General features: G+C 42.6%; 1 protein-coding gene across 8 annotated transcripts in view; it reads left to right on the top strand.

Annotated features, from left to right (window-relative positions):
• Nucleotides 1-3,377: 3,377 nt before the first annotated feature.
• LOC142786763 (uncharacterized) overlaps nucleotides 3,378-25,349 on the top strand; it is a 36,821-nt gene continuing 14,849 nt past the window's right edge. The window contains exons 1-3 of one of the 8 annotated variants that reach the window (XR_012889151.1): nucleotides 3,378-3,978; nucleotides 4,952-5,030; nucleotides 6,642-6,936. Coding sequence is in view for 3 of the 8 variants with exons in the window: in XM_075884394.1 (XP_075740509.1) it covers nucleotides 3,855-3,978; nucleotides 4,982-5,030; nucleotides 6,642-6,672 (204 nt within the window). In the remaining 5 variants the exon portion in view is untranslated. Of the gene's footprint in view, nucleotides 3,979-4,951; nucleotides 6,937-25,349 lie in introns of those variants that run through there. The other 7 variants (XR_012889152.1, XR_012889150.1, XM_075884394.1 and 4 more) reach the window with 7 other exon arrangements.

Raw genomic sequence — 25,349 nt, 5'->3', positions numbered from 1 at the left:
AGGGCAATCCAGGAGCTCGGTCTGTAAGTCCTCGAGCTGTCTGGTGTGCAGCCTCATTGCCGGGCAAGGAGGAGTGAGTGGGTGCCCATACTATATCAATTGTTCGTTGGTCTTTGCATCCAGCCAATATTTTTAAAGCTATTTGGGATATTTCGCCCTCGTGCAAAATTTCTCACAGCCGTCTGCGAGTCGATAACAATTAGTGAAGTCGAGGTGGATGCTATGGCCATTGCAATAGCTGCTTCCTCCGCCTCTTCTGCAAAGCTCGTTCTCACCGAGCCGCTGACCTTATGATTTCCTTTGTAGTCTACTACTGCTATAGTCATGTTGTCATTTCCTTTGTGTTTGGCCGCGTCTACGTATGTTGTTTCCGGTAAATCTTTTACGTTATGTATATTTTTCGCTCTTTCAGCTCTCCTTGCTTTGTGATATTCGGCGTGCATGTTTTTTGGAATCGGTAAAATTACTAAACATTTCCTGATTTCATACGGGGGGATATCCTTCTTGGCGCCAAATTTATTTGCGTAGTTTATACCCAGTTCCTCTAGTATAGCTATACCTCTTTTACTCCTCGTTAGTCTTTCATATTGCGCGATTTTTTTGAGCTTCTATAAGCTGTTCTGATGTGTTGTGAAGCCCTATTTGAAGTAATTTATCATTAGAGGAAGTTATTAGAAGTCCGATCGCTTGTTAGAAAACTCGTCTAATGATTTTGTCAATCTTTTCTCTCTCGGCCACTTGCAGTCTGAGATACGGAGTCACATATACAACTGATGACAAAAGCTTGTACCAGTCTTATCATATTATTTTTCTTTATATCATAGTGCCAGTTTGCAATTCGTTTAAGTAGACACAATTTGCTGCGCACTGGTTTCTAGTAATCTAATCGCCTCTCCATTATGCCCGTTCGATCTGATTCAGAGTCCCAGAATTCTTCCAACAATGACTTTAATGTTAGGTTTTCCCTGGATACTTTTCCGACACCTACATATCGCGTTATAGAAGAGAAGTTCCAATTTTTCTGGTGAACATTGTAATCCTGTATGGGTGGCATATCCTTCTATAACATTCATTGCGGTTTGTAGAGTTTCCTCTATGTATCGTCACTACCCATAAGGTATCACTACCCATAAGGTAATGTCACATGCATAGAGGATATGGTGGAGTCCTGGAATTTCGTTTAGTCTGGTAGGGAGACCTATCATGGCCACGTTAAAAAGAAATGGGGATAGGACTAAGCCTTGCGGCATACCTCTGCTGCCCAGACTAAACTCTTGGGATTCTAATTCGCCTATTATTATTCTTGCAGTCCGGTCAGTTAAAAAGTCTTTTATATAATCGTATACTCTTTTTCTTACCCCTAACGCTTGAAGATTGGCAAGGATGAGGCTACCTCGCTGAGCTAGCGGGACCTCTGTTCCCATTCAGCCTCTGTCACTTTTGAATTATCAAGTTTTTACTAACTCGAGAATGAGCAGAGTTATGCGTTTGTGTTAGCATGGAACCATACAAAAGCAGCATATACCAAGGTGAGAAGCAATATTGCATCTTCACCATTCTCAAAATAATCATTTCTTTTTGTGACTGATTTCTCCTGTCACTCTTCAGCATGTGGCTTTGCGAGGCAATCTTATGATGTAAAATAGTGCCAAAATATTCTGTGTAAAGATAGCGCTGTGTTTTTTGAGCACATTTAGCTAGTGTGTAGGCTGCATTGGATTGGATTAAGTTGTGCATTACTTGATGGAGAAGATATTTAACAGCGCCATAAAGAAAAGGTGGGTGAAAATGACAGACACAACATACGTTTCTTTAGCCTTCTATTTCATCTACTGTGTTTGATAACTTCCTAAAATCTGTATTCAGTAGTACACTTGCAGTGTGGCTTGCCATGCACAGTCTAAACAAGTGCTCCACAAAATTTGGGATGGGAGAGTTATTCATTTCAGAGTACGAGGGGTAGATTGATTGATATGTGGACTTTAACGTCCCAAAACCACCACACGATTATGAGAGTCGCCGTAGTGGTGGGCTCCATAAATTTCGACCACATGCGGTTCTTTAACCTGCACTAAAATCTGAGCACACAGGCCCTACTACATTTCCACCTCCATTGGAAATGCAGCGGCCGCAGACGGGATTCGATCCCGCGACCCGCGGGTCAGCAGCCGAGTACCTTCCACTAGAACACCGCGGCAGGGAATTACGGGAGTTGAGGCACCACATCTGGCATGTATGAGTTATCTCATTGAAAAAGAAAATGAGTATACTACACTTGCGAGAAAGTTAAAATATTGTCAGCAATTCTAATCTTGGAAAGAAAGGACAAAGGTTCCCGTGCTATATATGCATTGGTGAGAAACATTAAACACACCTTTCTGAGAGAAACGGATTTTCGGGAACTGCAGGATTATAGGCACTTTTCAATTTGTACTACGGATGATCTGAAAGTATGGTACGTCACAAATATCTCGGCCGGTCTTTATATTGCGCATGCACATCTGCACTTCACATCAGAAGTTATTGCAATGAATTGAGCCAATGAAGTTTTTTTTAATAATTGTTGCAGCTTCAGTACCCCGGCTTGCCGGGTTTCCTGTTTGAGCCTAGAAATAAGTTACATAAGATGTAGACTCCCACTGCAAGTAAAACAAGTTGTGTCAAATCATTATTGGCGTTCACGTGAACGCGTCAACGAAGACTGAACAACCATAGCTTCCAAGGCATACAGGCGATAACTCACAGCATAATATATTCCAAATCCCAGAGCCGGCCCACGTGCACTCTAAGCCAAAAATGGCCAAAATGGGAGCAACGGCTGTTTTTACTCCTTCAGACCGACTGTTACTCTCCGAAAAGACCAAGCGGAACAAGATGGCCGACTTGTTCGAGAATGGGGGAGCAACTGTATTCATCTTAAGTTGGTAAGGGAGCAACGGAAGGAGGAACCGCTGTAAATGCTCTCGTCACGCAACGGTTACTCCCCGGCAGGACACCGCACACAAATATGCATGCCGCCCACATTGATATTCATGGGCCAGATTATTGTTTGTTCTGTGTGCCAAGCTTCACCAAACCAAAACAGTGATTTATTTTAGCATCCGTAGATAATAAGATAGCAGCGCTGGCTGAACACAAAAGGCCTGAGAATACAGTACGGCAAATACCTAACACACGCAGCAGCAGAATGGAGAGTTGGCACGTCAAAGCGGACCGAACGCCGAAACACGTGCAAAACAACAATAAAAAAAAGCCTAGACACGCCGTTCGTCCGCGAAGTAAGGGCGTCAAAGTCGATCAAGCACCGAAACACGTGCATAAGGAGCCCCCCACCCAGATATATCGGAGAAAAAAAAAAAAAAAGCGGACCCAGACGCGCTTCTCATCAGCCATACACTTAGTAGCACGCTTCACCGTGTAGTTTGAGGGCAGAATGACAAGTCTGTGCCATCTGCGCCCGCACGAGAAGTGTGGCGCTAGCGTAGCAAACGATGTAAATTACAAACTAATTTTTATTCAGTGTTTATGTTGACTAGCACTAAATAAAAATTACACTCAACTTTTTATATTTATTTATGAGTTTTAGTGTACCTCAGTTTTTTTATTATAATTGTATTAGGAAAACACACTGAAATTATTGCGCTGACGCCTGAGCTGCCACTGCTCGACGTTTTTTTTTTTTTTTTTCTCGGCGCAACTAGGTTCGCGTTCGCACTACTTACTCATTTTCATATGGTCTGTGGTTGGCGAGCACATGGACGTGCTAGCTTGTGAGCTATGTTTTAATCGTGTGTGTGTGTCGCAGATTTGCGTTTCTACTTATTCGTGATGAAGGTTAGTGTATATTTATCTTTATGGAGCGCGAAGTAGTTGTGGATTTTGCTGCTGGGTGGAACAAACACATCGTAAACACGTCTTCAGCTATCTGCAAGCCTGTTCGCTCGTCGGACAAAGGACTGTGCATGCATCAGCGTGCAGGTGAGTGGCATTTCCAGCAACATTTAATGCTCTTACAATACAGTGTTGAGTGGTTGCGCTATTGAAAGAGAAATGATTTGCTCTTATTCACCGTATCCATTGCTAGCCGTATCGGACTAAATTACCTCTATTACCGCCTGCATACCCTCTTGCTTCCCCTGTCACCACTGCAGTGCCAGTGTACTTTTGCAGTTAAAAGTTCATTTCCGCAACACTACCTCGCTTGAAAAAAACATTGGGGCGGGGTTGTAGCTGCATTCATACTGGCACTTTTCTACCATTGGCTTTATGTAATGTTAACGGCTGAGTGTTGGGGCCTTGGGCCGCATTTTTTAGAGATGTAAAGTGTATGTAAATCAGTAAGTGAACAAATCATTGTCGCATCACTTCACTGGCATAGCCAGGCGGTTGCGCACTGAATTTTTTTAGGCCGGGCGTAGGGAGCCCAAATTGACGACCATATTCGCTTGCCCGGCCTATTCAGATAAGCGGACCCCCCCCCCCCCCTCCCCGCACGCCTAAAAAAAAAAAAAATCTGCCCACATCACTGCGTCACTTGCTTCACCTCTGCGCTGAACGTACTATTTTATAAGCGCACCATCAAGCGAGCAGTTTACATATTGACAGAACAATTGGAGGAGGAATGACCCAAATCTTTCAGATTTCTTTAGTGATACAAAACCTTAGCAAAACTGAATATTGTAAAAGACAATCATAAATGCTGTATGTTCTCGTTAGCGCTGTCATTATTTTGCATCATGAAATCTTTGTGCGCTGTGAAAACTTGGCATGCCGTTGAAGTCACATATCGACGTTAATACCAATCGACGAAAATTTCGACAACCTCAATAACGCCGTTTGGGATTTGCCGCATGCACATAATTAGGCTGATTCCCACTTGGCTGTTCTTAACCTGACTTCACTGCTACCAAATGAAACAATATTTGATGCATGTCTTTTACTTTTTTTTCAGGGATATGACACAAATTTGGTTATACTGCAGATAAAGATGTTCCCAACGATGCTAAAGTACAGAAAGCAAGTGAATTTTGGTAAGTGCAGACTTTTTGTACTACGTATATGAAAGCATCGCTTTTTAGGGGCAAACTGTGCATGTGTGGGCCAGAGAATAGTTCATTATGCCACATGGTTACACTGGCACTGACAATTCGACATGGCTCCGCTGGCCCGTGTGTGTGCTCACACTGTTACCGTTAAGATAAAATGTTTATGTTTTCATTGCAGGGATTGCTGTTTGTACTAAAAAGCCAACTGCCAAGATTTGTTTATGCTGGTACTCCTAAAAGTATGCTTTCCCTATTTACATGGATTTTGGCTTGCACAAAGCATAACACTTGGGCCTAGATTCACAAAGCTGTCCATGCGCAGGCCTTCATAACAGCGTTTCTTGACTTGCCTTTACCCTGTTTTCTGCAGATGTTTCGTGGGTTTAAAAGTGCCACAGCATGTTGACCTCCCACACTCTGAAATATTCGCGTTCAAAGTTCCGCAAGAGTGGGCTTAACTTTCTTGTGCACCTCTTTGCTAGTCCAAGATACTGAAGTGTTATGCTCTTACTAGAGGTGGCAGTGTTTCTAATGTTTGTATTTCCATCACATTGACCAAGTATGCGATCTTGGCTTGACTGGTAGCACATCCTCAACAAATGTCTTTGTGGCACATGTAGAAGGCAGTACAAAATAAATAGGCAGACATTCACACCAGGAGCTAACTTCTAATAATGCTTTTTTTTTTTCGGAAACGATGGTGTGCTTATTCCAATTTGTCTAACAAGCAGTAACCTGTTTGGCTGTGAACCAACAAGACGTTAAACTAATGAAAGCTTCACATCTTGTTGCTCTCAAATATATATGTATTGGCAAGCTATCTGTGACACTGTCAAACAAAAAATCAGAATATCTGTGCATGCCTTAAGATATATTGCTTCGTTTACATATCTCGTGGCTGTGACTCGTCAACCGAGTGAACGAATGCACCCTAGTTTTCTAAATTTAAAGCATTTTTTGAAGGTAGCACGGTCTACATTTATTTGTCTATAGTTTTGTCCAGCCGTTTGCGTCAGGTACAAAGAAATATACTGAAGATTATCATGTAGCCTCTGCAAATGGTTGTTTTCAAGCAGGCTTTGCATGCTTGGCTTGTGCCTACAGGTATTGCACAATTCAAGACGCAGCAGCGTATGATAGAACAGTAGAATCGAGAGCAACTATGTGCACGAGCTAAATAAGTATTTTAACATGAGCGGACAGTACGTGTTATTTGCCACACACAAGACCTCATTTAGAATGACCATTGGTGAATGGGCTCATAGAAATGTCACTCAGCTGTGTATAGGAAACAAGTTAACTGTACCTAAGGGTATCTTTAACTGCTACAAATATGCCTTGTTGAGGTGCTGCACATTTTCTTCCAGAATATTGCTGTCTGAGACATCATGTGAAGAGCGTCTACCACATCAGCATTTATATGGCTTGCCAAGTAACGTTTGGCCGAACCTTCCTTTTTTCACATTTCGTTTTGCAGCAGACATCCTAGAATGTAAGCGCTGCTGCAGTGTGTGTGACTCATTGTTATGAATTGATTCTGGCATGTTTAACCTCACACTTCTATTTTTTTATTTTTAACCGCAGGCATATGTGAAGCAATGAGATGCTTCACATATGCCTGCGGTGACTTTCTGCTGCGCTAGCCTGATGGAAACACCAGCTGCGAAACTTGAGTTCTTCAGAATTGGAGAAGTTGCCCTTCTCTCACCAATGATGACACAGACTGCCCTATGCTAGAAATTCAAGATTGTTTTTCCACGAATGACGCAGAAAACCTTTGATGTATTATGGTGTTTGTTTAGTGCTGGCTGTGGTGTGGCGAAGTCTACTTTTACGTGTGGTCACACGTCGCCTCATAAAAAGAACAATAAAGCATTTATTTTCCTTTCAATATTGTCCACTTTTTGCGTTAGAAGCACCCAAGCAGTGCTCTTCCAAGGAGCTCTCGCCATGTGTTAAGCGTGTGACAAGCATACTCGAGATAAATACTCATTTCCCCAAGGAGTAACTGGAAGCATGTGCAGTTGGTTTTCAGAGAGTAACTGCGAACACGTGGGAGGAACGGTAAAGAGTAACTGTTGCTCTTAGAAGAGCAACTGGTGGGAGTAATGGTTGGTCGGCAGGGAGCAACTGGTGGGAGTAACTGTTGGTCTGCAGGGAGGAACTGGAGGGAGTAACTGTTCATCCCACGAAGGAGGAACTGAAAGGAGAGCAACGGTTCCTCCCTCTGCAGTTACTCCTTTTAGGAGAGTAATGGGAGTGGCAATGCAATTGCTCCCTGAAAGGAGCAACCCCTATACCCCTGTTGCTCCGTTTTGGCTTAGAGTGTGAGAGCCACGACTGTAGTTTATAACAACCAAGGTAATTGTATAACTTTTATTATTGCTTTTGCTGCAAGAGCCGGGCGCGCTCATGGATGGATGGATGCTATGAGCGTCCCCTTTATAACGGGGTGGTGGCAAGTATGCCACCAGGCTCGAAAAAAAAAAACCCTTTTTTCTTTTTTTTATGTTGGCCTAATGCCTCTACTTCGATAAATTCTATCTTAATGGAAAAAAGGTAAATTTTCAGCTTAAGTTATCTGCCATTTACGGCACACTGTCCATATTTTATTTTTCCAATATTTATTTTTGTCCTTTCTCTCTAATTTTCTGCCACCAATACTCTAACCGTCTCTTACTTATTTCAATCGCGGATGTGTTCAGGTTTCCATTGTTGTCCCTAACGTACACCTGGGTGGATATCTCCACATTCAATCAGAACATGCTCCGCCGTTTCCTTATCTTTCCCGCAGCATGTGCATTGTTCTTCTTCTTTACTGAATCTTGCTTTATAACTACGCGTTCTAAGGCAACCCGATCTCGCTTCAAACAGTAAAGCGCTTCCCCTTGAATTATCGTAAAATGCCTCCCTCCTTATTTTTAGGCCTTTGACCGCCATGGCCGTACCAGAATCTTTGAAAAACTTCTACTAAATTGTTTTAGACTATTTGCGCCCACGGCACGGCTAGTCTAAGCATGAGCCTCCGCGATAAGGACGTGTATTCCATAGGGTCCCAACCAGTCAACTTTGTGGACTAGGGATTGTATGAAACATTGTACTGTGAGTGGACGCGTTGGCAGGCTAGCTTGTTTATCATACTTATATGTGCAATAGATCGAGGTAACGACGTTATCATACTTACATGTGCAATAGATCGAGGTAACGACGTCACATCACCACAAATTTGGTTTCTAAAGATAACGCTGACTGATCTAGGGGCTGGAGTCAAAACTACACTAATTTGACCCGAGGTGAAAGCGGCGAATACGAAAGTATGTGCGTTACTTAGCCTTAAACTGTCCTGTTTCAATCCGACGGAGTGCTGTACATGCAACTATCTTTATGTGGATTCACACTTGAATAAGCACATGAAAATATCACTTTGATGAAAATCTCAATCATTTTTCCTCGAATTTATTAAAAAATTCACTTATTGTCACAATGTTTCACAATTAATTTTGAATGTGCACAGATACATGCATAATTAGAATTTGTAATTGTGCACATATATATAATTTTTGTTCACTAGCACAGTGGTGCTGTGCACTTATTATTTTAATTAATGGGTATATATGATCTATATATCATGTTAACCCAACATATGTGTGCATCAGTTCGGTTTATCAGAGTACTCTTTCATTTCCATATAGAAATTATCAAGTTTTTTTTGCGTATATCCGCGCACCTTTTTATCCTCCTGCACATGTTACCTTTGTTGTTCTAATTGATACTCTAAGGATCAACACTGACTTTTGTCTCGACGTCGTCATGTTAAAATTACCTATATTATTTCTTGCCATTCCTTGGTAGAGGAACTGTCATGTCAATCACCTGTGGCACATATAACCGCATACCTGCAATGTGTGCCACACATCTGTAAGAAAGGCCTTGATGACATACACGATGAGACTGCGGCATTATTCACGACCTGGCGGGCAATCATATTCGTCAAACCATCTTACCGTCCCGAGTGATCACGAGAGCAACCAGACGTAGGCGGCTCGGGAGATAGACCATTGAAGTCAATTCTTTCTTCTTAGTCAATTGAATTCTTTATAACGTTGTCTACTCACTGTCGAGCCCTGATTGGTTATAGGTGTACATATAAATTAATAAAACAGCAGTCATCATTTAGGCGCTGAAAGGTGCAAACGTAAAATATCTCTTAATTCAAAATAAACTTCCCTTATCGAGATAGAAAACGAAGCTGGAGCGACAGATGTCACAATCATAGAATACCACCGTGGTCATTACAAACATACATATCCACACATGGGGAAGGGCCGATCGTACATGCGTTCAAAGACAACGTAGCATTTGTTTGGCTTCACTGCAGGACGAATTTGTCACACGGTGAAGCATATTTGATTTGCGGTAAAGCATATTATTTGTGAGCATACCGAAAGCGGCGCTCTCTGATGTATACAACTTGTAGGAGCTTCTTGAGCAAGCTCCCACTAAGTTTGAACAGCATGATTGAATGCGGACAGAAGAGAACAAGCACATACACCCACACAGAATAAACATCCTTGCTGCACGATCATTGATCGAAGGTGTGCCTGTCGAAAGTCTTGCTATATATGTAGCGAAAGGCATTGGACCTCTTGGGTTGCTCATAGCAAGGACACTAATAAGAGTTAACATCTCTTGCGCATCAAATTGATATCTACATGCGCTTTCAGAGGTTTGAATACACAGATGCACGGATTGTAACCTGACAATTCAGGGCTAAGTAACGCACATGTTTTCAGTTTCCACCGTTTTCAACTCTAGTCACAACGGCGCAATTTTGACTCGAACGAGTAGATCAAAGTCAACATTATCTCTGGAGCCCAGATTCGTAACGAAATGACGTGATTACCTCAAGCTATTGCGCGTACAAGTATGATGAACAAACTAGCCCGCCTACGCACTTCAGCTAGCTCACATGTATGATGTAGATGTACATCATTTGCCAGAAATTCAGAACCGCTTCTCATCTGACGATCTAACTCGTGCAGTATCGATTGTCATGTGTGTTAATGACGACACTCCGTTTTATAAGAAAGGTGGCCATATCAGCTAGCTAGAAGAAACGAGCGTTATCACGGAGGCTCACGTTGGGAGCACTGCTATAAAAACTCAGTATGTATGCTCTGTTCTTTCTCCAAATAACCCAAATAGCAATTAGTCACTAAATCCATACTCGTTCCTGGGACGAACTTATAGTGTAGAGAACAAAGTGTTTTTCTTTGCTGTGGCTACAGCAGTACAAGGGCAATGCATACACCCTTCGCATCAACAAAGCCAGAAAAAACCAGGGTATCAATATTGTTTTATTTTAAACGCACAAGATTATAATATCCTATTACATATGAGTACTAGGCCTTCCGAATCATTTGTCCTTTCTTGATCTTTAGAATTTCTGGCATGTTTGCAACTTCCTGCAAGAGTGGTATACTCATTTCCTGTTTTTTTGTTATAGAACCTATGCATACCAAAGTCGAGCTTCTGCTCCTATACTAGACTCTGAAACGAATAACTCTCTCATTTATTGTGTGGAGCACTTTTTCACTATGTGCCTCATAGCAAATACTGAGGGTGTACTAGTGAATATGTCTTTTTTAGGGGAGAATCTTGCAGCACTGTGGATAAATTAGAGAGAAGGCAACACACACAACATGAGTCTGCCATTTTCACCTTATCTTTTAATTATGGCGCTGTTTGATTTCTTTCTCATAAAGAAACTGCATGGCAGAATTCAGTCTTGGCAAATGCAGCCCAGTCCCATCTTGAAACAGGCAACTGTACAGAATTTTTGTAGAACAGGCAGTGCTGTAAAAAAAAAGCTTGATTGAAGCTGAAGATGCAGGATGTTTTTGCCCCAGTGTGTATCAGAAGATGCTCAGCATAGACACATAATAAAAAATGACTGGAGAATTTAGTTATACCAATAGAAAATAAGTATACTCTGCAGGGCATAAATGCAGTATTGTATATTACTTTGGAACTGGTTTTTATCCGTTTCTTTATTGATGCAATTATGTAATTCTGTATAACGTGGAAAAAGCATCGCTAGCAAATTGTCACCTATGTTATAATTCGCACAGAGATTGCTTCATCGAACATTTACCATACAGCAGAAAGTTTGTTTTTATTTGCTGCATTGCATAAAACATGAATAGAACTGTACATAGACTGTGCATGCATGTGCAGCATCGACAAAACCGCACACAGAATCAAGAACGTCAATTTGTTTTGAGGCACGCAAAATGTCACATTCTTCTATGGTACTGACAAGAGATGGAACATGGTAATCATATGAAATAAGACACACTGATTAGAGGCTCGTTACAAGCCATTTCATGGTTGTTTACCAGGAACACATGTTTTCTTAGCCGCTTTGCCATAGCAAGAATGCAGTTCCAGACAAGGCACCCAACAAGTGAGGCTTTAAATGTACGAGTGTTTTTTGGGTGCATTGAAGACCACTTTATACACAAGTGGGCAATAAATCTATCTGCAATAGAATACAGTGTATACCATTGTATAAATGAGAATGCACCTTCTCCTGCTCCCTGTAGCAATGTGAAGCACGATAAAAATAAGGCACATCTTTCCTTTAAAGTTGAATACACAATAAAGCTTTCAAAATTGAGACATTGTTAGGCACTGATTTCATACAATAAGCACCCTCTTGCAATGCAAATAGTATGTACCGGAGCAAAGCAGTACCATCTATGTGCCAGTGTGAAAGAAGACGATGTTCGTGTTGTTCGTACTTGCAAAGTTTCTGCCTGAACCAGATCGCTGTGGCTAACACTGTGAATAATAATAACTCTTCGTAGGCGTACCTGCTTGTTGCATTGTAACAAGTTGTAGAGATGTAACTGCCGTGGCCGGTATCAAACTCCCGAACTTTGGGTCGGCAGGTGAGCACCGTAGCCCCTGATTTGCCGTGGGGGACGCAACTTTAAGTATACGTGTGACTCTGGGGTAGAAAAATTGGCTACTTCACAAAATGCCTGGGTTCACTTTTGGCTTCAACTGTGATTTTTATTCTGTATGGTCTAGAAATATTTTACTCTCCGGCATTGCCACTGAAACAGACAGCAGTTTTTTTTACATAATCTTTTAAAAGTTATCATGGTAAGATTTTCAATGTCTGTTTTAGCAATACTTGAGAATAAAGCCTTACTGTGGGCTTAGAACCTGCAGGACACGACCTAATTTCATGGGTCATGGGTATGCACGAGATGTGTACAAGAAAAGGTTTCATGGTTTACCCGACAGGTATTTCACGTCGTTCAAGCCACAACGCGTCAGTCATGTTTGTCTTACACTCATACTGTTATATGCCAGTTTTGGAATGTACTAGTAAAGGAGGTGATCACCCGAGCACCCTGACACAGGCAGCTAGATAGATGAACAGATCGAAACGGTCAAAATACTTTCATTTCGCTAAAAAATGCGTTGATATTGAGATGGTGCACACACACTTAAAACAAATTGGAAGATCATTTGGAACATAGTAAAAGATTGGGCATGTGGAAACTTCTTTCACATATTAACAATGAAGCTATTTCAGCAGAGAATTGGTTTGCAATGGGAGAACAGAAGTAACTATCACCATAAATGGGCACATGCTCTCTTTGGCCTCTTGTTCATTTTTGTACTGCTGTGCTTCGCTCCCAAAACACATGCGCCGATACGTCTGGCATGGGATGCATTAAGACTGATGGACTTGAGAATGAGTGCAAAGAGAACGAAATGTTGGCATAAAAAAAATCTCAACGAGACGGCATTCAAACCTATGTACTGACAATCTACGTACTGACAATAAACAGTCTAGAGCAGTTGCAGTTATTTCCGGAGTTCCCCAGGGGAGCGTGCTGGGTCCCCTTTTATTTTTGTTGGGCACATGCTCTCTTTGGCCTCTTGTTCATTTTTGTACTGCTGTGCTTCGCTCCCAAAACACATGCGCCGATACGTCTGACATGGGATGCATTAAGACTGATGGACTTGAGAATGAGTGCAAAGAGAACGAAATGTTGGCATAAAAAAAATCTCAACGAGACGGCATTCAAACCTATGTACTGACAATCTACTTCCTGACAATAAACAGTCTAGAGCAGTTGCAGTTATTTCCGGAGTTCCCCAGGGGAGCGTGCTGGGTCCCCTTTTATTTTTGTTATATATAAATGACCTACCAAACCAGGTTACGGTCCCGATAAGGTTGTTTGCCGACGACTGTGTTGTTTATAGCAGAATCGAGACTGAACATGACCAAGTTAATCTAAACAACAATCTTCAAAGAATAAAGGATTGGTGCAAAGAATGGCAAATGAGTTTGAACACAGAAAAAACAGTCTTTATGACTATAACTAGAAAGAAAGCACTTCTAGATTACAACTACCAGATTGGCAATGCTTTCCTTAAGCGTGTACAAAACTATAAATATCTTGGGTTATAGTTCACGCCCGACCTCCGGTGGAACACTCATATTGATAATGTATGCTCCAGGGCTACACCAAGGCACTGTATAGCCTTAGACGTAACCTTTATACCGCCCCATCTGATATAAAGTGTCTTGCTTACAAAACCCTTGTCAGACCTATTATCGAATATTCTAAAATTGTCTGGGACCCTTACACAAAGACAAACTGCAATAAAATAGCAAAATTACAGCGACTTCGTGCGAGATTTATTTTTAATAAATATCGCCGATATCATTCTCCTACTGAACTTTAGTAAAAAGCTGGACTGGATAGTCTTGAACTTAGGACGACGATTGAGCGTCTGAAATTCCTCTTCCAGTTAATTCATAATCATTTTAAACTAAATTATTCAGATTGCTTTCAGGTCAACACACAAGAACACTCCAGACATCGCCATAATATGTACATACCACCCCTAGTCCCACGTAACGATTGCTTCAAATTTAGTTACTTTCCACGTGCTATTGAAGATTGGAATATGCTGCCAGAGTCTATAATTGGTTGCTCCTCGCTTACATCATTTGAACAGAATCTAAAACGTTTATTTTCTGAATAACAGTGGTGTGAGTGTGTACTTTTTGTTGGTTGCATGAGACTGTAGTAGTTGTCTTTCAAATCTTCAGCGCAGTGCAAAAGTGCCGCCTCAAATGCGTCATGTGCTGTTTTGCGCGTATGTATTGCATTGCATGTGTGTTCCATTTCTTGTTATGTATAACTTCGAGTTGCTGCTCACAATAATACCGAGAAATTATCTCGAGACCTGTACGGTACTTCTTTTTCGCAAATTGTTTTTACTTCCACCCTGTAACGGCCCACTTCTGGGCTAACAGTATAAATAAATGAAATGAAATGAAATGAAAATCTGAAAACAACCACTCAGCTATCCAGGCACGCTAGCAACATTTATCATAGCTTTTTATAGTATAGAGTGCAGAGAGGTTGGAAAGATAAGCGAGAGTGAGGAAAAGGGAAAAAGTTGGAGAGGAGGTGTCCCATAGCAAGAATGAGGAAGGAACAAAATAAAAAAAAGTGAGGGAGAAAGGTGAAAAAGAGAAATAGAATAGAATCTAAAATAAAGACAAAAATAAATTGTAGGAAAGAAGACAGAAATAACAGATAAAAAGAAAAAGAGGAAGAAAGAAGACTAATAACACAAAAACAAAGAAGTTTGTTCGGTATCATTTCTTTGAAACTTGGCACCACTATTGCAAATCTGCCTCAATTTTTTTGTCCCATTGCTATCACGAGAGAACAACACTCAGCACTTGTTGCAGATTAAATCAAAGGCCTGAAAAACGTGTCCCACCGACCTTTCTTGAGTGACCAAGCTTGCACAGAACACTCGGAAGCCGATATTCTTACCCTAATGATGAGGCCCTGCGATCGACCATGAGGATCGTCTCTGCAGAAGAATACAAACATTTCTCTCTTGTCGCTGCTAAATTTCGCAAGGCATCAAGCGAGCATGTTCAGAAGTTCTGCTGCTGTTTTGTACTTTACAAGGAAGAAAGTTGGGTCATTTTGCTAAATAGCACTCGCACTTATTTCTTGCCTCTTGCTCTTGATAACGTGTTCAGGCAAATCACACAGATGTAATTAATCTCACGCTTTTGTTCCACAAGCACCCCATGCAGCCAGAACATACCAACGAAGTAAATGTTCTTTATTTTGTAATCAGCACCCATATTTTAGTGATTGTGAATGTCGGTATCATCATCTCTCTCGAATTTTAACGGCAAATCTCTCTAGGAAACGTCCCATATATAAGATACGGTAAAAGGCTTTTTAAATTGCATTACTTGACGTTCTTCATGCCCTCCTCCACATCAAATTTCTGCACCATGCTAGCCTTTTCAGGACTAAACTTTTCAGGGCTAAACTAAAAAAGACAGATAGGAAATATGGAAACACAGTCACAGGAGTCCAAAGACGGGGCTTGCGAAAGCTCTTGTCCTCTTGTCGGCGACAGGAGATGGCGTAGGGCTAGACGTTGTCTAGCTCTACGCTAATCCAGTCGGCCAGAGCTGCGCTGTTGTCGGAGATCGCGAGGGCACAACCGGTAGGCATGAAATCCAGCGAGCGAGTCTGACTATGTCGATTTCAACATGCATACAATGAATCTGTGCAGAGATTTGAAAATAGTCAACACAACTGCAGATAAAGCAACACTAGTGACAGGAGGACAAGCACAGGCTTCCAATTGAAATTTTATAGAACATAGAATCTATAGTCCACATCTAAAATATCAACATGCTCAGGGTAAGAAGAAATGACTTAAGTGAAATTGCACTGAAAGAAACTAAAAAAAAACTAAGTCAAAATAGCACATGACGATGAATACAGGTAAGCCAGTTCTTTAGCAGATAGGCACCAGCTTCCTTTAGCTGTTCGTGCAGCCTCAATGATAATCCTGGTGCTATCATAAGGATGAGCTGCAATACTTTTGTTTTCTCAAACAGAGTCTGGCAACCACATTCTCAACAATCAGAAGCCAAAGAACCATCTCTATCTATAGTTTTTACCTTCAGACAGTATTCTTGCAACCATATACTTAGGCACCCGTCTCTTTGACCCACATAACTGTGTCCACAGAACCAAGATATGCTGTAATCGATGCCTCCTGCACGGTCAACACAGTTTTGCCGTGCATAGATTGGCTATGGTTCAAAGCTCTTTTAACATGACAAGTTACATTACATGAATGAGATTGCTTATTCAGTGCATTGGAAAAACGGGAAAGTACTAAAACATATGGTTACAGGGAAATTAGCAAGAAGTAAAATTAGTGCGCAGAGACGTTTCCTTGGGTTCGCATAATCAGACATACGACTGCCAGGGCCTGTTTGAGAAAACACAAGTTCTCGTAACTCATCCTTATGATGGCACCTAGAACCTTCAATACTTTTCTTTATTATGGCACCTAGAACCTTCAATACTTTTGACTGCAAAGAACAGGCTTACCTGGATTTATTGGCATGTTCAATGTCACCACTTTTTTTTTTTGTGGTCTCTGTGATTTTATGCTTCACTTCGATTATTTTTTTCAGCCTAAGCATGTTATCTCGGATGTAGGCAACACATTTGGGAGTTGAGATAAATTTCAATTGGATGTCGACGCTGATTCTCGTCTTACGTGTGCTGCTGTGTTTACCGCTGAGCAGTTGGTATGAAATACCAACTAATCCGCAGCCACATATGTTGCTCCATGCGCAGAAACCCTGGGGTGCTCGCCGCACGCTTGGAGTCTAATGTTTTTTCATCGCTCGTGCAGCCATGGAAGCAAATAGCGAGGCTTGGTTGAGCATGCGGGTGTCACATGGACACTTTCTATAGAAAGTTAATTTATAGACCATGATTGACTCATCTCCGCATCTAACGCAATCAAGAAACTTTAAATGGATAGAAATCGAAATTATATCGTGCGATGCCTGTACTTAGAAATGAGATATGGTCGGCAGCTTTTCTGAATGATGTAGTGGTTAAAGTACCGCGCATTTAGCAGCTCAGCTAATACAAGTTTGATGCTACTACGCATGTAAAATGAAGTATTCAACGAACAGGCGCAAGAATCTGAGCAGGCAGCCGAGCGGCTGCGCAAACCACAAAACTACAAGCGCATCCAGTAAAACTGGCAACACGTACGGACTACCACACCGTCTCCACCGCACACACACAACAGAAGTAATGGATGTGAAAGAGCACTGAAACAGGTTGAAGAGCCCTTGACATCGTGGCCTTCACGCAAGCTAAGGCGAACCACAAAATTCAGCGGTTCTAAATGCGAACACAATCTTAACTATTCACGTTGACAAAGCACTTTGCAAAGACAAACACAATCACAGTGTGCGCCAACGGCGTGAACACCGAGCAGACCATAAACACGACAAAAGAATAGCGTCCATAAGTTGCCTGAATCATAAGTTGCCTGAATCGGCGTTGTAAACTTTGACGAAAAGCCACAATGTTCCACAAATCCGCCTAGATGCAAGCCGAGTTCGGTGAAAATAGCGTTTTTGTTATTTTGAGCAGATGAATTGCAGTGTACTTGAAGAGGCCAGTGGGCTTACTCCACAGCTACTTTGACGCTTTTGGCGTCACATAAGAGAGATGGCGCCACAGGCATCTTCAATGGAAGCTTCACCTGCAGAAGCTGCTCACCGATGGCCGCTCGTAAAAGTTGGAACGTGCATTTATTCGATATTTGTAATAAACTTGCATGCTTTGACTGCCCTCTGATTATTATAAGAGCTTCTGGTGCTCGCGCTTCATAGTGTTTTCCTTTTCTTTTGCGATACAGCTTCCCGAAAATTAATCCGATGGCAGCTGGCACAGTCTGTGCATTCTCCTTTTTAGTGCGACGCAGCTAACGCTTTTTTGTGTGTGTGTGCGTGGGTTTCGGAGGGTGTGTGCTTGAGTTAGAAGAGTATTCCTGATAAGCACTTTATTTATTTATAACCTTGCCAACAAAACTTACTCTTCCATAGACCTGAGTATCGCATCTCCTTTACTTGTACCATTGCTTCAGTGGAAAATCATAAAAAATCTATACGGAAGTGACCATTTTCCTTTAGTTTTGAGTACACCAATAATATACCCCCTCTGTAATGCCCTACGGGCCCTGAGGGTATTCTAATAAATAAATAAATAAAATACGAATGTCCTCCACATGTTCCCAAGTGGCTGGTAAACAAAGCCGACTGGGAACAATTTCAAAAGCTTACTCACTTAAATTGGACTGACATATGCGGATTAGGCATAGATGAAGCTGTGCAGTACTTCACGGCCTTTCTTACTGACACAGCAGCCAAGTGCATTCCACAAACGTCTGGACTGCCCGGCAAACGACATGTCCCGTGGTGGAACACCGAGTGTCAGAATGCGCGAAAGGAACAGAACAGGGCATGGAGGTCGCTGCGGAACTCGCCGACGGCGGAAAACCTTGAGAGCTTTAAGAAAATAAAATCTCGAGGCAGGCGAACGCGTCGGCAGGCCAGAAGAGAAAGTTGCACAAGTTTTTATTAGGGATAAATTCATATACACAAGAGGCCAAAGTCTGGAACATGGTTCGTAGGGTAGCAGGAAGAAAAGTACGCTCACTCCCACTCGTAAACACTCAGGGTGATACCTTGGAAGATCAGGCAAACTTCCTCGGTGCACACTTTGAACGGGTATCCAGCTCGTCCCACTATACTGACACTTTCCAAAAATACAGAACAAAAATAGAAAAGCAGAAACTCGAACACAAAACCACTAGATACGAGGCATATAACCAAGCTTTCAGTGTAGCTGAGCTCCGAACATCTTTAAACTCCTGCAGTACTTCTGCCCCAGGTTCTGACCGTGTGGTGTATGAAATGTTAAAAAACCTACCAGGAGAAACAAGAAAAACCCTACTCTGTTTGTACAATGCTATCTGGTTTTCTGACACTATCCCTATCTCCTGGAAAGAGGCTATTATTATTCCCGTTTTGAAAGAGGGCAAGGACCCTTCTTTAGCTTCAAGTTATAGGCCTATTGCACTTACAAGCTGCTTGTGTAAAGTCTTCGAAAAAATGATAAACTGCCGACTTGTACATATCCTTGAAACAAACAATTTGCAGTTGCTATTGAGGTTTCGGCTTCACTGGCAAACTTATCAAGGCTAACAAGCCTGAGTGGGGCTTCGCCCAGAATTTCTAGCCTTCCCTTTATTGCTATTGAGGTTTCGGCTTCACTGGCAAACTTATCAAGGCTAGCAAGCCTGAGTGGGGCTTTGCCCAGAGTTTCTAGCCTTTCCTTTATTTTCGAAAACCTGCCTTCTACTCGAGCCTCAAAAGATGCTTGGTTTTTCTATTTTGGTTACTTTCTCCTGGACCATCTTTTGTGTCTTAATTATTTCGTTAAGCTTTTCTTCAGTGATAGGCCCGGGATTTTCTTAAACATCACCCGAAAGTGACACTAGCAAGCTGGCAACGGCAAAACATTCAGATAAGCAACAAAGAAGAGTATGTGGACACGGCAACACCACTAAGCACAGGTAATCACTACGAAAACAGTATTTTCGATCACCAACCTGCACAAGAAACGGGAAAGTCGGTGACATTGTCACTGCGGTGCCGCAGAGTCCACTGATGCTCACAGAAGCGAGCGTCCCTTTTAAAGCATGAAAGCCAGCGGGTCCGGGATGTGCTGGTAACTTCACGGTGCGTGAAGAAGATGCGCTGAAGCCATACTCCACGTGTGGCAGCCGCCGCAGAAGATTGTCATCCAAGATTGCGCCTAGGACGTCGTTTGGCAGAAGCGAAGGTGATGCAGGTTGGCAGCTTTCATTTGCCGTGAAAGTTTCAGCAGCGCTGATCCAAAAGCACCCAGCTAGAGCAAGCGAGCATCTCTTTTAAAGCATGAAAGCCAGCGGGTCCGGGATGGGCTGGTGACAACACGGTGCGTGAAGAAGATGCGCTGTAGCTATACTCCACGTGTGGCAGCCACCGCAGAAGATTGTCATCCAAGATTGCGCCTAGGACGCCGTTTAGCAGAAGCGAAGGTGATGCTGGCTGGCAGCTTCCGTTTGCCGTGAAAGTTTCAGCACCGCTGATCCAAAAGCACCCAGCTAGAGCCTGTACAAGGAACGGGAAGTCGGTGACATTGTCACAGTGGTGCCGCCAAGTCCACTGTCCCTTAACACCTCTAAATGCAAGTTAATCTTGTTCACTCGAACGCATACCAATTCAGCATTTCACTACAGGATTAATAACGCCGTTCTGTCAGCTACTCCATCTTACAAATATTTAGGCATTGACCTTACATCGGATCTATCCTGGACTACGCATATAGCAGCTGTCTCATCGAAAGCCTCTCGATTTCTCGGATATCTCCGCAGAAACTTGCGCAACGCTCCTTCTAACGTACGCACATTCTCATATATTACTTATGTTCACCCACAGCTAGAGTGTGCATCATCCACATGTTCACCATATCAAGATTACCTGGTACGTATATTGGAAGCCGTCTAGAATAGGGCAGCAAGATTCATCTCCGGAAATGACGACTGTCATTCAAGCATTACCCTAATAAAACAAGACCTTGCGTTTCAGTCACTAAAAATATGCCGCAACATTCCTCTTTTATGTCTGTTTCATAGGTACATTTATGGTAACGATATTCACTGTTTGCCACTTTGTTCTCTTGCGTGCACTTCCCAGTGCATTCACAATGCACGTAGTTTTATGCGCATTCATGGTCACACGCAGGCATTTAACTGATCATCACTACCTCGAACCATTGCATATTGGAACAGTCTTCCGGATCATGTTGTATCCATTTGTAACCGTGAAATTTTTCGTAATAACCTGATTTTGATGCACTCTAATATTGTATAACGTTGATGCACCTTGATTTTTGTAATCCTTTATGAATATTTTTTTCTTCGTCTGCTTTTCTTCTTTATTGTTATTTCGTTTGTATACTGATGCCCCCTTACTATATGCCCTTCAGTGGGCCTGTAAAGTATTTTGAATAAATAAATATGTATGTGGGAGGTAGTGGCCAGATACTGCACCAGGGTGACCAATCCTTCTCTGTTGCTACCTACCCCCCCCCCCACCCACCCCTTAGCTCGGGTCCGTGGTGTCGTTACACACCAAACGCCTGCTTACCCAGACGCCCCAGCGGATGCTCGTTGAAGTACGACAACAAAAAAACCACAATTATTCCCTTTCAACATCATACACAGCAACAGATGACCAGCCCGCAACAAACCGCCCTGCAGCCCGTGAACTTCCGTAGGTACCCAGGTATTGCGGGGGAGGGCGACAACGGTGGAAGGTACATCACATGAACACTATGTATAAAGGAAAGACTGCAGGCATGAATGGAGGATGAGAAGGTGCTGGGGGAACTATGATGATGATGTGTGGGGTTTAACGTCCTAAGACCACCATATGATTATGAGAGATGCCATAGTGGAGGGCTCCGGAAATTTCGACCACCTAGGGTTCCTCAACGTGCACCCAAATCTGAGCACACGGGCCTACAACATTTCCGTCTTAATTGGAAATGCAGCCGCCGCAGCCGAGATTCGATCCCGCGACCTGCGGGTCAGCAGCCGACTAGTGCTGGGGAAACTGCAGAATGTGTTTCGAAAACACAGAAGGTTGGAAGACAATCTGTTCTCACCGATGCAGTGCATAGAAATAGGAGAAAAGGAACACAGGCCCCTGTAATATCAAGGGAGCTTATGATAGCGTTCTTCGAAAGGACCTGTGGGGAATACTGGACACACTACGGGTGGAAGATGGAGTCAGTATTCTGTTAAAGTATATCTATAAAAGTAACAAGGTAGTGATAAAGTCAGTCACTGCGTCAATCAGCTGCACGATTACGTATCCTATTGGGCCCATACTCTGTCATCGAGCCCGTGGCAGCCGTAGTGGTAGTAGGCATACTGTCCCCTCACACATGCCACGCGATTCGCTCGTTGTGGTTGCTCTAAACCCTCGTGGACGTCCTCTAGTAGCGCTGTCATCCTGCTCACACCTATATCGCCACAACGTGTCCATAGCTATGCTCTAAAAAACGCGCCATGCAACGTGTGCCTTCGAGCACGGCAGCCTGCATCCGGCACGCGCGGCGGTGTTTTTGCCCACGGAACACCTATACACTACGTTTCTCCGGCCGTTCCGTTCGGCGCGCGCACCATTGAACGCGGCCCTCTTCTCCAATGCTTTTAAGCAGGAAATTGCCAAGGAAAGGATCTGTGATAATACTCGGAGTAGTTCTCTACTGTTTGAGGCAAGGACGGGAGTACTGCGAACCAAGACATATCGGGCCAAATACGAAGGGGTAGACACAGTATGCAGCACGTGTGGAGAGGAATAAGAAACTGCCGAACATTTGATAACGTTCTGTAAAGGGCTTCGCACTATAGTTCAGGATGATGGCGCAGACATTTTCAAAGCACTGGGGTTCAGGGAGGGCAAAATAGACTTTAAGCGGGTAGAAATAACTAGAAGGAGGTTATATGATTGGTGGCTAAAGTCAAGGCACGAGTGAAAATGTAACGCTTCACTGCAAAGTACGAATCCTCAACTTCACTTTTTAAAAGGAAAAAAAAATATAGTTTTTGGTTCATTAAGTATTACGGCTAGGTGGCGATAGCCGCCACCAAATCTAAAGGGTGGGTGGGTGGGTCCGTTTGTTTGTCCGTCCGTCCGTCCGTCCGTACATCCATCCATCCATCCATCCATCCATCCATCCATCCATCCATCCATCCATCCATCCATCCATCGATCCATCCATCCATCCATCCATCCATCCATCCATCCATCCATCCATCCATCCATCCATCGCGTAGACAAGGTATGCAGTGCGTGTGGAGAGGAAGAAGAAACTGCTGAACACTTGATACTGTTTTGTAAAGGGCATCGCCCTATAGTTCAAGATAATGGCACAGTTTTTCAAAGCACTGAAGTTTAGGGACAGTGGGGGCAAAATAGACTTTAATCGGGTAGAATTAACTAGAAGGAGGTTATCTGATTGGTGGCTAAAGTCAGGGTGCTAGGCTAGAAGGGGACGAAGCTGCTGAATATATAAGAACAAGGGTGACAGAAAAATTTCAACAAAGAAGCGCTTTATGTACCACAATAGACAAGGATGAATCAAGTGGCGCAATGGCTCCATTTTCACAACAAGAGTGGGAAAGGGCTGAGAAAAGGGTTCCTAGTAGTACATCAACAGGCCCAGAAGGGATTCCAATTATGCTGATAAACACATTAGGTCCGAAGTATAAGCAGGCTTTGAGAGAGGCAGTGAGCAAAATAATAATCGATGGAGAAGTTCCCGATGAATAGAAACTTAGCACGAGTGAAAATAAACCCTTCACTGCAAAGTACGAATCCTCAACCTCACTATTTAGGGGAAACAAAAGAAATCTAGTTTTTGGTTCATTAAGTATTACGGCTTGGTGGCGCTAGCCACCGCCCGATCTAAATGGTACAGCCATATCCATTCATACAGATGGATGGAAAGGCGTGGTTTACAGATGGTCTCCCCCCTCTAGAGCTTCGCCCACTTATCATTCATTCCGTGGATATGGCATAATTTATTTTTACATTGCATAGTCACTTTGAAGTTGTAAAGTGCCAACTTAAATCGCTGCTTTTGTTAATTAAGCCTTTGCAGCATGGCAATCACGTTATACCCTGTGTACCCAGCGCATCGACATCTGAGGAAGCTACATTGAGGAATTGAAGTACTCTCTGCAGATCAGATCGATAGCTTTCAAGAGCGGAGCCGTTTTTAAGCCAGCTGTGATCGTTCTTTTGTCAGCAACAGGTAGGTATTCACTACGGGAATCGGGCAAGCCCTCCCACTACCAAATACAGCACCGTACTTAAACATTGTTTAAACGAAAACTTATCAGCAAAGTGACAAGGTTCAAACAAAAATTGTTCCGCGAAGCACGTGAAATGTCACTGAAAGAAATAAAGAGATCAAGAAACAAAAAATAGAGTGGGAATACAGAAAACAGGAGAGGGAGAAGATATGAAAGAGAAAATAGAGAAAAAAAGAAAGGAAAAGAAAATAAAATGAGAAAATTGAGAAATAAATGCGAAAATGAGAAAGTTGTAAGGGAATAATGGCAAAAATAAAGAAATATAGGAAGAGAAAAAGGTAGAAAAAGACAATGAAAAGAAATGACAGAAAGGGGAAGAAATTGAGATGCAGAGATTGACAGGAAGAAAGAAAAGCGATAAGGAGAAACAAAAAAGAAAAGAAGATAGCTTTAGAAAGAGAAAGAGAGAAATCAAGGGAATAACGACAAGTCATTGAAGATTTTATCTTATCGAAAAACTTCGGCAAACCAAGGTACGTATTTTTCATCTAGCTCTTGAATTCAGTTGTTTGATTTAGCCTTTTGCTCAACGTCTGTGTTTACCTAATTGAACTGTGAAGTCCTCGACACTTCTATTGGAAGCAATCACCCAATCGCTGTCACCAAGGTATCTCCCAAATAACTACCCTTCATCAACACTAGACCCTGTCGCTAGTTGCTACAGTGTGCCAACTGGAGTACGCTTATGGAAAATGATGAGCTAGAAATTGTGGAGACGTCTATAAATAGCGCAGTCCCATCCGAAAAAATTTGAGCAGCTAAGGAAGTTCAGAGGTCTTACGCAATGCATTTACGTACAAATGCTGACATCCAGACATCAATATAAGAGCAAGAGACATACAGAATGAACACTTTTACAACGTTTCTAGTTCAGCCAACTACCGTATTTACTCGCGTAATGGACCCGCTCGCATATTGAACCCCCCCCCCCCCCCACCTTGTTCCTTGAAGAAAGAAAAAAGAAAAAAAACCGTTGACCTATCTGTATATTTTGGTATGATAGCTAGTGCCGTTAGCGATTGAAACAATGTTAAGTCAAACCAATATATCGCAAAGTAACAGCGAAATAAAAGTAAAAAAGTTTCGCTATCATGCCAAACAGTCGCTATCAGCGCGAGCGCGGACGACGTAAGTAAAAAAGTTTGAAAGTCGCGCCTTTTATGGCAAAGCGCCATCTGTCAAATGCAGGAAAAACCTTTTTTGCTGATAGCGCCACGAAAGCACAGTGGCACGAAAACAAAGGGCGTGGCCACCAAAAGGACGGGCGCATGGCAACCACACCACACTGCGTGGATGGCGCCTTGTGCACCTGCAATGTCTACCGCAACAATTGTGCGCCGCCATCCAAAGCTGCGTTTCTGTGTTCTGTTGTTTGGTTTGTCGTTGTGAAATTAAGACACCTGCCGCGCCAGG

This window comes from Rhipicephalus microplus, unplaced genomic scaffold (assembly GCF_043290135.1).
Source record: "Rhipicephalus microplus isolate Deutch F79 unplaced genomic scaffold, USDA_Rmic scaffold_31, whole genome shotgun sequence".
Lineage (NCBI taxonomy): Eukaryota > Metazoa > Arthropoda > Arachnida > Ixodida > Ixodidae > Rhipicephalus > Rhipicephalus microplus.
The sequence above is the reverse complement of the archived record's forward strand: the minus strand, read 5'-3'. Positions and strand labels throughout refer to the sequence as shown.